Source organism: Oryzias latipes, chromosome 18 (genome assembly GCF_002234675.1).
Source record: "Oryzias latipes chromosome 18, ASM223467v1".
In the NCBI taxonomy this organism is placed as follows: domain Eukaryota; kingdom Metazoa; phylum Chordata; class Actinopteri; order Beloniformes; family Adrianichthyidae; genus Oryzias; species Oryzias latipes.
In genome coordinates, this window is record NC_019876.2 from 4,236,872 (window position 1) to 4,250,032 (window position 13,161).

The window sequence follows — 13,161 nt, forward strand, 5'->3', positions numbered from 1 at the left end:
TTGTGTGCATGTGACTCTGCGTGTGTGCATGTGACTCTGCGTGTGTGCGTGCGTGTGCATGTGACTCTGCGTTTGAGCATGTGTGATTTTATGGTCCTGCAACTGACTGGCAACCTGTTCAGGGTTTATCTCGCCTTCACCCAACAGTACCTGGGATAGGCTCCAGCAACCTCGTGACCCCAAAAGGGATACAACGGGTTCTGAAGACGGAAAAATAGAGAAAAGTAGAACAAATTTTTAAAGTAAAACTACTTATGTCAGGAATTCAAATGTTTTGATAAGCATCTAAAAACTGAAATCACATAGATATGTCAAAGAAATGTATTTTTATGTATAAAGGAAAACGTTGAATTTATTGTGTTCTTTGTTTCTCGCCCACTTTCTAGTAAGAACAAACAAAGGTCTTTAACAAATGTTATTAATTTGTCAGATTTATTTAAAAAAGAAACAGATTCCTAAATAATGAAATAAAATGGAGTTGCATCAATAAACAATTAAATATCCTCAAAATGATCATTTTCTTCACCTCCCCCTCTCCTTTTCAAATTCCTGACTTTTTTATCTTCATTTTGTGTTCCTTTGTATTCTGTTCTTCTTTTTCCTGTTTTTTTTCACACAATAATTTTGTTGTTTTTGTTTGAGTTTTGTGTCAGATGATTTTCTTTCCTTTGATGGCATCAGCTGTATCAGGATAAGAATCATTTCCACTGCGCTTCATCTTAACCTTTATTTTTCCATTTTGCTTGTCAGCTTGCTGTTGACGGGATAGTCCATTGCTGCAGAGGGACGGGGGAGGATGAAACCATTTCGCATAAGCGGCCTTAGTTTAATAATAATTGCAGTGGAAAATATTTTAGATATGGTGTTGTGTAAGTGCAAATAAAGATTACTGCTTTGCAGATTTTGTCTATCGCAAATTATTTTTAGAACACAACTTCCATGATAAAGGAGATAACTTTGAGTAAAAATGACCACCAATGACTTTTTTGCTTTAATTAAACCTGAAAAATGTGGGGAAAGTGCAGCACCTGCATGTGTTTGTGGTGAAATGACACATATATTATCTTTGATTTTCTCATCAACCGTTCTCCAGGTGACTATGCCGGGGTGAAGCACGCCCTCCGCGAGGCCGAGGTCTACTACAACATGGACGTGAACTGTCTGGACCCGCTGGGTCGCAGCGGGCTCCTCATCGCCATCGAGAACGAGAACCTGGAGATCATGGAGCTCCTGCTGGACCACGGCATCCACACGGGCGACGCCCTGCTGTACGCCATCAGGAAGGAGGTGGTGGGCGCCGTGGAGCTGCTGCTGTCACACAGGAGGCCCAGCGGGGAGAAGCAGGTGGGAGCAAACGCTTCATGTGTCACATCTGTTTGCATTTTCTCGTTGGTTTGTGCGATTTATTTTATTTTTTGTGTTCAGTTTGAAAGCATAATAAGCTTTATCTCCGTTCTCTGTGAAGCTCGGCGCCGCTTTCTGCTGAGGGGCGGAGAGTTGAACAGATTAGCAGACAAGCTGTGAAACAGGATTTGGAGTTGGCCACTGCGTCTGTCTGCCGGCTGCGTCTGTCTGCCGGCTGCGTCTGTCTGCCGGCTGCGTCTGTCTGCCGGCTGCGTCTGTCTGCCGGCTGCGTCTGTCTGCTGGCTGCGTCCGTCTGCGTCTGTCTGCCGGCTGCGTCTGTCTGCTGGCTGCGTCTGTCTGCTGGCTGCGTCCGTCTGCCGGCTGCGTCTGTCTGCTGGCTGCGTCTGTCTGCTGGCTGCGTCCGTCTGCCGGCTGCGTCTGTCTGCTGGCTGCGTCTGTCTGCTGGCTGCGTTTGTCTGCTGGCTGCGTCTGTCTGCTGGCTGCGTCTGTCTGCTGGCTGCGTCTGTCTGCTGGCTGCGTTTGTCTGCTGGCTGCGTCCGTCTGCCGGCTGCGTCTGTCTGCTGGCTGCGTCTGTCTGCTGGGTGCGTTTGTCTGCCGGCTGCGTTCGTCTGCCGGCTGCATTCGCCGTGTATTTGGGAGAACGCGCCACTGGCGGATGTGGACGACAATGCAGGAATGAAAACGAAACTTCCGTGTCACAAGGAAAGGACGATGGAGGGGGGGGGCAGCTTTTCCTATGTGTGCATTTTTGGACTCTGGCTGTGGGGTTCTGAGTCTCCATGGCAACCCAGTCTTGGCTAATGCTGAGGATTGTGGGAAGGATTTTTTTGGGAGCACATCAGAGCTTTATGCTGCAGTTGCTCACGTTCTTTTTGTCCGTTTTCCTTCAGGTTTATTTCTGTAAAGAACTTTGTTCCTCCATGTTCAAAAGTTTGATACAAACAGAGCCTCCATCACATTTAACCATGCGGGGGCTGACCCGTGTGGACGAGGGGAGTGTTTGGGTTGAGGCAGTCCTCCTCTAGCCTCCCCGACTCGGTTGATGAGGAAGTGAGAGACAAACACTTGAACCATTTAATGAAAGCTGTCAAAAGTGGGGTCAAAGTTGTACGGAGTTCCAGCAGAATGCTTTACTGACCAACCAACGAGCGGGCATATTATCAGGCCGCAGAGGCGTTCCCTGTCTGCATGCGCACAAATAGTAAGGGGAGTAAACAATTGGTTCCACGCCCAGCCTGGTGTCAGGACAGGAGGAGCATGCTGATCACTTTATGGCTTCATAGGGTCATGGAGGTGTGGCCTGTGCCCTGATTGTGGGTCCTGTTCCTCATCGTTTCCCTGCGCCTTCGCAGACGCAGCAGGTGCAGGATCACGATGTCCTTGACATTAAAAATAAACGCCGGAGACGATCCTGTCGCTTAAAGAAGTATAAACACCGCTCAGAATTTCATCGCATTTATCGCTGACAGTCTCAAGCAAAGCCTGCCTTCATTAGTATGAACTCCATGGTGTGATTCTGGCTGTGATGGATGGGATGGCTAAACGCTGGGAAGTATAAACCAACCTTAATGGCGCAAAGCCACTTTTCTCCACTTCAGAACCCGCTGGAAAGATCAATTGAAGAGTTACGGTGGTCTTTAGCCCAATTGGCAGATTTTAGTTTTTTCGCTTTTATAAAGAAAATGTGCCGATGGGGTAAGAACTTCTTACTGTTTCTGAGTGCACTGCTTCCCACGGCGGCAGCTCTGGAGGTAAGAGGGACTGAAGGATGAAGAATGTGGGGATTGATGGAAGAAACGATGACGGGGACAAAGGGTTTCAAAGACAGAACACTGGGTGAAAAGAAGAGAAATAGGGAAGACGAGGAGAAGACAGAAGGAGACGCAGAAGAGGAGATGTTTCCTTTGAAGTCTTCAAAAAAACAGGGTGATGTGTGTGGAGTAGAAGTCATGCAGCGGCTGTTTACAGCTGAAAGTCATTTCCTGTGGTTTCATTCAGTCATGTCGTCCATGTCGCTCTGAGAGAGGAGGAAGATGAGCACTAATCTGTGGAAAAATAGGTCAGCCATCATTTTTTCCGCACAAACTTTATCTGGATTTGCTGGTAATTGAATTTTTTGTGCCTTAAAGAAAGTCTGACAGCTGCAGCTCCAGCGCTTCTGTCTCTGCATTCACATGCAGAGACATGCATGTTTCTGAATGAAAGTGCTCTGCCATCGTTCTGACGGTGCAGCATCTGAAAACTAAAGCCAGAGCGGCTCAACTAGAGCAAAGGAGGAGAAAATGGCCAAAAATTGGCCATTTAACAGCATCTTAAATCCACTTTTTTTGGTGTGTCCTCTCTTCAAAGCAGCCGTGATGATTCCTCTGCGTCCTTCATGGAGGCACGTTTCTTCTGTACTTTGCTGCCTGGAGTAAAGCTGCAGTTACAGTAGTCACGAATTAATCAATCGCAGCCAACATCAAGTACCTGACAGTGTGAAAGCCAGCCTAGCAGGCCTCTCCACCACAGCAGGAGACAGGAGGTGCCGGCCAAAAAAGACGGACAGATCAGGACAGTCAGCGGGGGGGGAGGGGGGGGGTGCACAGGTATGAGGAGCAGATGGGAGAAGAAAACAGATCAGAGGATGGAGAGAGGTGAAGAGAAGAGGAGGTGAGGCGCTGGGAGAGACGGGGGGAGAGTGAGAGGGAAGACAGAAACCCTCTTCCACGTTCTCACATGTGCTCCTCTCTCCTCCCGTCCTGGTGTTACCGCCATGCTCATCCACAGTTTCTGCTGCTTTCACGTCTTTTTAGATTTGACAGGACCTTTAATAAACAATGAACTTGTCCACAGTTTTTAATTTAGCACATTTCAATACCTTTAAAATGGGAATGTCTGTTTGCAACTGTTGGATTTAAAGTATTCAGTGTTGAGACTTGTATTAAGGGTGAACAAGAACTGACTTTACCTGTAGAGTGCATCCAGGTCCATTCCTTCATAAGCAGAGGGTGAGTCTCTAAGAGATGGGTCTCAAACTAGAGAGCTAAAAACTTGATGGATGGAGAATGGATGGATGTATGGATAGATAAATAAATACCTCACATGTCAGATAAATGGTTGGATGAATGAATTGATAAAAAGATAAACGCATGAAAGTATGGATGCATTTATAGATGGATGGATGCATAGATGGCTTCCGCGAAGTGCGTTAAAAAGTGATAATGCACACTTCCAAGGCCAATAACCCGCTTTTACCATGGTCACTTACAAAAAAATAAATTGTAACCAGTTTTTAGTCCTTAATTCTTGTTTTTTTCCGATTTGGATCGCTTTTTTCCACAAAAAGCGGACTATTTGTTACGTGGTGCGGCGCCTTGTCACATTACCATGACACCGTTGCCATGACACCGCTGCCGTCAAAGCAATATCTATACGCTGGTCTTTCCGATGGGTTAATAAAGCATCAGTTCAGAGAGAAAGTTCACCTCTTACCGGTTGTTTTTGTCCAGATAATGAAGCTAAAGGTTGTTTTAAAGAAGCTGGCGCAGTGATACAGAAGATTTAAGATATGTGACTGGAACTTCTTTTTGGGGCGTGCGGTTATCACTTTTTAATGCACACCCAGCAGCCAATCAGAATCGAGTATTCACCCGGACCATGGTATAAATATATATAATTTCTACTTGTTAACAAAATACCCTAAAGGTACAAAGAACAGAGCAGGAATGGTGCCACAGTTGTGCTCCTTAGGTTAGGTTTACAGAAACGGTACTCCAGGTTCTGAGAAATTCTTCATGTAAAATAAAGTTTCTGCTTCACTCCAGCATAACTTAGAACCTGCATGTTCTGAGACAGTCATCTTTTCATGGAGTTTGGACCGTGCCTCTCTATTTGAACGGGAATCTGTGGAATCTGACATTCCTCCAGGATCCATCTCATCGGGCTTTCAGTTCTGCTGCTTTTGTCGCTTCGACGTTGCCAGGCAGCCAAAAATAACTCCAGACTGTCTTTTAAATTTTGAAAGGATTAAATATGTAACGTGTCAGTGAGCTGTGGAGGAGCCGAGGCCGTGGGTGGAATTAGTTCATCTGGACAAAGGCACAAACTCGTCTGGGGTCTTTACTTGTCGACCTGAAGCAGAGCATTCATTTGAAAGCTAGGACATCAACGTTTCCAGGAGAAGTTCAGCATCTTCCTGTAGTTGTCAGAAAAATCTAAAGGCTGCTTGAAGTGTTCATGGATTAAAATACTTTCCTGTTTTTTAATCTGTCTGAAATAGGACTGTTTATGTTGCTCGAAGCATAGAACTACCCTAGAATCCTGAACATTTTTTGTCAATAATTTGGAGACACTTCTCCAGCAAAAGAAGGTGGTCTGTGTTTACAAAGACCTTGCAGAGAACAAGATGTTCCATTCTTCATGACGTGCTTCAGTTTTTGAGTTGGATGGCTGCTGAAAGATCCTAGAAATGTGCATTGTGTTGATCCGCCTGCTTTGATCTGTGATTTACTGCTGGGTTTGCAGACAACAAAGCTTTCAATGCTTATTTGAGGATGAGTACAAGTTTTAGGCTGGAAAAAAGGCTTAAACATTAGGACTGTTTCAAAAAAATTGTACATTTATGGAGAAACTTGGCCTTAAAAGGTCGGATCCATGAATCTTTGTTCCATTCTTGCCAGATGAGATTGCTATTTCCTAGACCTAGAGTACCCATGAAAATGGTCTTAAGATTTATTTCATGAGTAGAAAACATAGAGATAGACAGAAAGACAGTGTATGTCTACTTTATTCATTTTAACTTGCAAATTTGAAGAAAAGACAATAATAAAACACAAATCAAGTAGAAACAATAAAAAAACAGAGTATAAAGTGAGGTTCAGAGATGTGTATGAAAATGTCTACTTAAAGTGAGCAGACTATAGCAGGGTTGGGCAACATTCCGGCTTGTTTTCCAACGTTCCCTGCTCTGGCATGATCTGAATGGCTGGACAGACCTGAATCAGGTAATCAGTCATGACTGAGCGGGGCTTGGATAATCGTGGAAACACACCGGTCCTCAAGGCCTGGATATGCCCGTCCCTGATAGTCACCAGACCACCCAGAGAAAAAAGAACACACACAAAGAACCCAACCGACATTAGAACCAGGGCCTTCCCGCTATAAAGCAAAGGTGCTACGCCACCGTGCATCCCCAGACAGTTTATAAACAACAAAAAGGGTCAAGTCCCCCTTAGAGCGCTTCTATCAATGCTGACTGATCCCACCAACTCCTCTACTCGCAGTTTGTTCTTGTTTTTCTGGGGGGTTTGTTTTGAACACTTTGTGAGTCTTACTCTACAAAAATCCCTTTGACTGGCCTGACTTTGTACTGCTTTGGTGGCAAAGCCCATTAAAAGTGTCAGAGACTTTCCTGAGAGTCCACAGTCGGAGTGGAGGAAAGCTTTTCTCTGACTGGGACTCTTTGGTTGCCATTGATTCCTCTCACATTCTCTGAAGCTGCTGCAGGTTTGATGGTGTGCATCAATGGGGACCTTTTAAGGGGGGTGGGGTTCTGAATAAGTCTTCTTTCTGGGACCAAGATAAGTCTTTTGTTGATCCATTGCATTAATTTAACCAGTTAGTGACTGTAATTAGAGTCATGATTTTGGTTTGGATGCTTAAGCTGTGACTTTTTTTTGGTTTCCTGTCCGTCAGTTGGAGGGCCACTAAGACTTACCCCCATGAAGCATCACTGAATACATCCATTCAATGGGGTTTTGCATTTGGTTTTTCTTCAGGTCCCCTCCCTGATGATGGACAGTCAGTTTTCAGAGTTCACGCCGGACATCACTCCCATCATGCTTGCTGCTCACACCAACAATTACGAGATCATCAAGCTGCTGGTCCAGAGAAAGGTGACATCAATGCTGCGTCGCAGAATTTGATTGCTAAAACGACGTCTTGATCACAAACGTGGTTTTTCTGTTTATCCGTTTAGGTCACCATCCCGAGGCCTCACCAAATACGATGCGACTGTGTCGAGTGTGTGTCCAGTTCAGAGGTGAGTTCACATGGAAGATGATTTTTTTCTGCATTTAAAAAAACAAACAAATTCAGAAGACCACGTCTACGACTCGTTTAGCTTCCACACAGCCGGGTTCACCTGTGTCACCTTGTTTTTTAAACCCGTAGCCTTGAGTTCCACGTCCATCTGATGATATAAAGCTAAGTTCACACCACCTAAGGCAAAATTTGTTTCCATGACCGTTTCTGGGCTCTACGTACCGAATGCCAGGCCCTTGAAAGCACATTGCAAATTAAACCAAGTCAAACTTTGACCAATCAGGGACTCCAATTTGGTAGTGATGCATGGATGGCGTCCCTTTTTATTTGTGGAATAACCGACCTTTTGAGAATTGATGATGGAGGAGAAATCATTGATTGGAGTTTGTGCCCAGATGGAAATCTACGACACCAAGTCCTTTCGTATATCAGAATAAAGCTGTGAAAGAAAAAGCCTGGAGCAAGACTCACAAAATGTACAACGCTTCGACATTTTACACCAAGACTCTTCTAGCTGTAGGTGGCAGACATGCGCTAGTAAACATTAGAAATAGGAAAAGAAGCAGAAGAAGCCCCTCCCTGCTTGTCCATTGTGGACTAATGGTGTTTGGGTGCGTCCTTGAATGCTCGTCACATGCCCAGCTCCCTCTCAGCGGATTCTGCAAACCGGCCTGTTTGGTGTGAGAACTCCCTGATCAGAAAGGCAGCCACTCAACAAATTCCTCATTTTTTCATCTATACAGAAGGACCGCTGTGGGGCTCTTTTCTGATTATGCAGTTTTTAGCCAAAATCCCCCAAAAACCTGTGCCGTTTTCTAGGACATAGTTTCTGCAGAGCGGCAGGAGTTCATCAGAAACTCACCTCTGGGCTGTGGAGCAGCCCCGCCCTCATTTCACGTCACCCATCTCTGTACATGCTCTCCTGCTAGCTTACAGCCCCTCACGCTCACCATTGTTGTTGTACTGGTTTTGTCAGGTTTAGCATTACCAGCACAGCCAAAATGGCGAGTGATATCAGAGCCATCCAGCCGTCCAGTTCTGGTCCAGATTCCTGCTAAAACAAGGAAAACAAAGACGTTCATGGATCTATAGTCCGGAAGGGGCCTTCAGCTCTAACAGCTCTTATCTGTTTGCTCAGCTGCCGGACGGGACAAGTTACCAATTAATAAATACCGTATTTTCACGACCATAGGGCGCACCGGGTTATGGGGCGTGGTCTCAGTTACGGGGTATTTTTCAATCTTTGACACATACAAAAGGTACACCGGGTGTTGAGGCGCGGGCACGTTAACGCCCCGTTTAGAGCCTCCAGAGTGGGTTAAGAAAAGAACCAGTCTCTGTTCTTTTAGAGGAAACCTTTTTTTCTGTTCTCCCTAACTGAATAACACAAACTGAATGCATGACCACAGACTCACTTGCGCTCAGCGCCTGCCCCCCCCCTCCTTGTTCCTCATGCGGGTGCTTCTGTTTTCTTGCTTCCTACACACGCGCTAGCGATGAGACGGCTTGAGCACACACACAAAAACTCAGTGTGTGCAGCAGGAGCAAATCTGTGTTAGTTTTGATTTATTTTGATTTTTTCAGTCATAAAACAGCATATAAACATCCACCAATCCACGTAGCTGATAGCTGTAGTTTAAACAGGGCTTCAGCCATTTTTGTAAACACCGGGACTTAGCCCCACCCATGGCCACTAAGACTCATGGGAAGTGTTGATTCCCACACCATGAGTTAGGGAGCTGTGAAGAGAAGTGAAATTCACGTTGTTACGGTTTTGTGTGTGTGTTAAGTAGACATGAGTTGTACTGATTTGAACAAGTGTGACCAAAGGACTCTCCTACTCACCCCCCCTCATTGAACCTTTTAGGGGTAGAGATGTATGCGGAACACAGACTTTCTATTACAGTCAGTTAAATGGCAGCTTCACTCTCACCACTGTGCTATGAAAGACTCAATCATACTTCTCGCCCATTTCTCATGCCGCCATAGACGCACCACCTCATGGGGCGCCCCCCTACAGTTTGGAGAACATTTTAGACTTTCAAGTGCGCCTTAAGGTCGTGAAAATACGGTACATAAATGAACACAGAAAGCAGCAGACGGAGAGCAGAAATAGGCCAATGACCAAAGGAGGGACAGAGGGACAGGGTCAGCCAAGACCGTAATCATTGATTCCTCTGCACTCCTTCAGGTCGACAGCCTGCGTCATTCCCGCTCCCGACTCAACATCTACAAGGCTCTGGCCTCGCCGTCCCTCATCGCGCTGTCCAGTGAAGACCCCATCCTCACCGCCTTCAGACTGGGGTGGGAGCTCAAAGAGCTCAGCAAGGTAGGTGGGGGAGTCCATTTAGAGGCAGCTTCTGGTTCACTCGACTTCCAAATCCGTGGAAGGTTTCGAAGCGTTTGATTGGCAGTTTGTGCGTGCGTGCGGGCGTACGTGTGTGTGTGTACATGGGTGAATAGGACTGAAAAAACGCTTTGAGCCTTCTAAGAAGGTAATAAAGCGTTAAGTATTTGCCATTTATTTTGTGTTTGTCTGTTGTTTATTTAGTGTTAAGGTAATGACACGAAGCTGTGCTGAAAAGACAGAGTGTTTGATTTAAAAAAAAAAGTTCTAATTGTTCTTAATTTTTGAGAAAAAGATGGTTACTGATAAGCTTTAGCAGCAGTCCATTAGTTCATGTTTTGCTCTGAGAGCCAAAATGATGGATAGATGTAATACTTTTAAGAAGAATGTGTCAAAGTTTGACTTTCAATCGAATCAAAAAGGAATAAACAATGGATTATCGGCAAATGAATTACTGATTCATATTTGTAGGGTTTATTTTTGGCGGTTGGTGGTCTTTAGATGACCTTTGGGCTGGAAAACCAAAACTCTTATCTTGCAACACTGGCAGAGATGAAATGAGGATTAAATGAAGAAAAATAAAGCGTATCTGAGTGGCTGTAAAAAGAGGAAAAGGCAAACAGAAAGGAAGAATTGTTTTTCCTTCCTTTCAGAAAGACAAGACAGTAAAGGTGCGTGGTCTTTGTGCGAAGCCTCCCTGGTTGAAATGAGAGCATTAGACAGTCAGAGGGTAGTGTGCGTGAGCGTGCACTCACGTACCACGTGCACGTCCCATGCGTGAGGCATTCGGGCGCAGCACTCGTTCAACCCCCGGCGGGTGCATGTCTAAGGCTTTAATGGCCGGTGTTTCGCACGCCGCTCGCTCCAGCAGTCAGAGCAGTTACGACAATAACAAACAGGATCTGCGTCTCTACATTATGCTAACAGGACTCTCAAGGTGAAATAAACATTTCTGACAGGGATTATTAAAGTGAGAACATAATATGCTGCACGGTGGAGCAGTGGTTAGCTCTCCTGCCTCACAGCAAAAAGGCTCCAGGTTCAAGGTTCAAGTCCTGGCTGGGTGACTTGGACCAGAACACCAATAGAGGACCTTTCTGTGTGGAGTTAGCATGTTCTCCCCGTGCATGCGTGGGTTTTCTCCAGGGTCTCCGGCTTCCTCCCTCCGTCCAAAAACATGCTTCATACGTTAATTGGTCAACCTAAATTGTCCCTAGGTGTGAGTGTGAGAGTGAATGGATGTGTGATTGCCGACACTCTACTCTGCGACAGACTGGTGACCTGTCCAGGATGTCCCCTGCCTTCGCCCACAAGTGGCCGGGATAGGCTCCAGCAGCCATATGACCCCGAAAGGGACAAACGGATTAGAAGATGAATGAATGAATGAATGAATGAATGAGTACATAACATGTAGAGCTTATTACCACTCATACTCAAAACCACACCTGGAAAATGTGAAATCAAAGTAGAGTCTTTTTGATGTTTACCTTGGGAATGATGCCACACATTAGTGGATCACGCGCACAGAAACCAACATCCATGTTAATGAAGAATCACACTTAATGCAATTGATTGATCCATTACCAGAGTCTCTGCAGGTAGAAACTATGGATGTTAGGACTTAAGTGTCTTCAACCTCAACAGATTCATAAAAAAAGTAAACTGGAAAGAGTAACTTTAGGTGTACTTTGGCGTGAGAAATCCATCAAATGCGTGAGTCTCACGGCCAATCAGGACAGTTGACAGCCCTGTAGCAATAATAGCGCAGCATATGAACAAGTATTATGCTAACTGTAGCATAAAGAACATGTTAATGAGTCAATTAAACTCTTTATATGACTTTAAATCACTAATTCTTGCAGCCAGGCCCCTCTCCCCATATCACCTTTTGTAAGGATGCAAATGATTTTGCTGTTTCAAAGGTGAAGCAATGGAGTTTAACTCTGTCAGAATCAAAGTTTGTGTGTTTCCTTGCTTATAGCTCCTAAGAAAGTGTTGATCTCCGCCGGATTTCAGGTGGAAAACGAGTTTCGTCAGGAGTACGAGGAGCTTTCTCAGCAGTGCAAACGTTTCGCCAAGGACCTTCTGGATCAGGCCAGAAGTTCAAGAGAGCTGGAGACCATCCTGAACCACAGGGACAGTGACCAGAGCGAGGAGCTGGACCCCCGGCAGTGCCACGACCTGGCCAAGCTCAAGCTGGCCATCAAGTATCACCAAAAAGAGGTAGGACCCGTCCTGAACCGGGGGGGCGTTGAGAGGGGGGGGACATATGGACACCCTTCTGCCTGACAGAAACGAAGGGAAGGAGGCTTCTTCCCCTCTAATGAGAACCGAGTCCACAAATGTGAGGAAGTGCACGGCGCAAAGGAAGTCAGTGGAAGCAGAAAGAGGAAAGGAGGAGGGGTGGAACGATTGCTTCTTAGCAAAAATGAGGGGATACAAAGCCAGCAAACATGGAGGACAGATTTAGTGGGACAGAAAAAGAGGAAAACTGAGAGCTAGGTGGATCAAGCCAGCGGCCGAGAGCAAAGGAGGGGGAGATTTGGCGGAGAAAACCCCCACGGCGATCTCCGTCTTCGCCGTTTCCCTCCGCCTGTCTGTTCCTTCGCCGTTTCCCTCCGCCTGTCTGTTCCGCGGCGTTTCCAGAGGGATGCTGCCAGACAGCTGAAAGCAGAGGCGAAAGGACAGAGCAAAGGGAGGAGATAAGAGATGACAGGAGCCACGCTTAAATGAGCCACGGAGTCAGAAGAGCAGGAAGTGAAGTGCTTTCTGTCCTGAGTGCAGCTGATGACACAGGTAGAGAAAAGCCTCAGGTCTCTGAATAACAGGTCGCCAAGCTTGTCTCCATAAAACTTTGCTTTTTATTTTTTCACCATTTTTATCTTTTTAGACCCTACAGGTCTACACAAAAAACCTTTTACCCCTGTGTCAGGATCCGCTCCGTGTTCAGGTTTCACACTGAATAGTTAGGAATAGTTGTGTTTATTTCATTTCTATTCAAAACACTTTGATAAGAACGACTGCACTGCAGTTTTTCATCCCTTTAGTCAATTCCTCTCATTTTGGTTAAAGTTCCACCCTTCAACTGTCTTCAGCAATCATTCTTGGAGGTTTAATCATGTACGTCATTTTGGGAACCTTGGCCTCAGAAGAATTTCCAATGAAAGGTTGAAAAACATTTTTCAACCTTTCATTGGAAATTTGTAGGGTGAACTATTGGCGTGGAGCAATCCCGCCCCCCTTCCCGGCACAGTTGCCGATAACTCTCCGTTGACATGCTAGCTTACAGCCCCTGACAACATTCTGCCATCCAGTTCTGAACCAGGTACAAGCTCGGATGAGGATCTACGGCATACATGGATCTAGGCGGAGCAGGGAGCTTGTGGCCCGCCAAGCGTGTTTTCTGTATCAAACATACGATTTAT

The 13,161-nt window shown here is 45.7% G+C and overlaps 1 protein-coding gene across 1 annotated transcript in view; it reads left to right on the forward strand.

Annotated features, from left to right (window-relative positions):
- LOC101169488 (short transient receptor potential channel 5) overlaps positions 1–13,161 on the forward strand; it is a 275,758-nt gene that overhangs the window by 51,540 nt on the left and 211,057 nt on the right. The window contains exons 4-8 of the mRNA XM_023948991.1: positions 1,094–1,344; positions 7,125–7,241; positions 7,325–7,387; positions 9,581–9,718; positions 11,753–11,959. Of these exons, the coding sequence (XP_023804759.1) occupies positions 1,094–1,344; positions 7,125–7,241; positions 7,325–7,387; positions 9,581–9,718; positions 11,753–11,959 (776 nt within the window). The remainder of the gene's footprint in view (positions 1–1,093; positions 1,345–7,124; positions 7,242–7,324; positions 7,388–9,580; positions 9,719–11,752; positions 11,960–13,161) is intronic.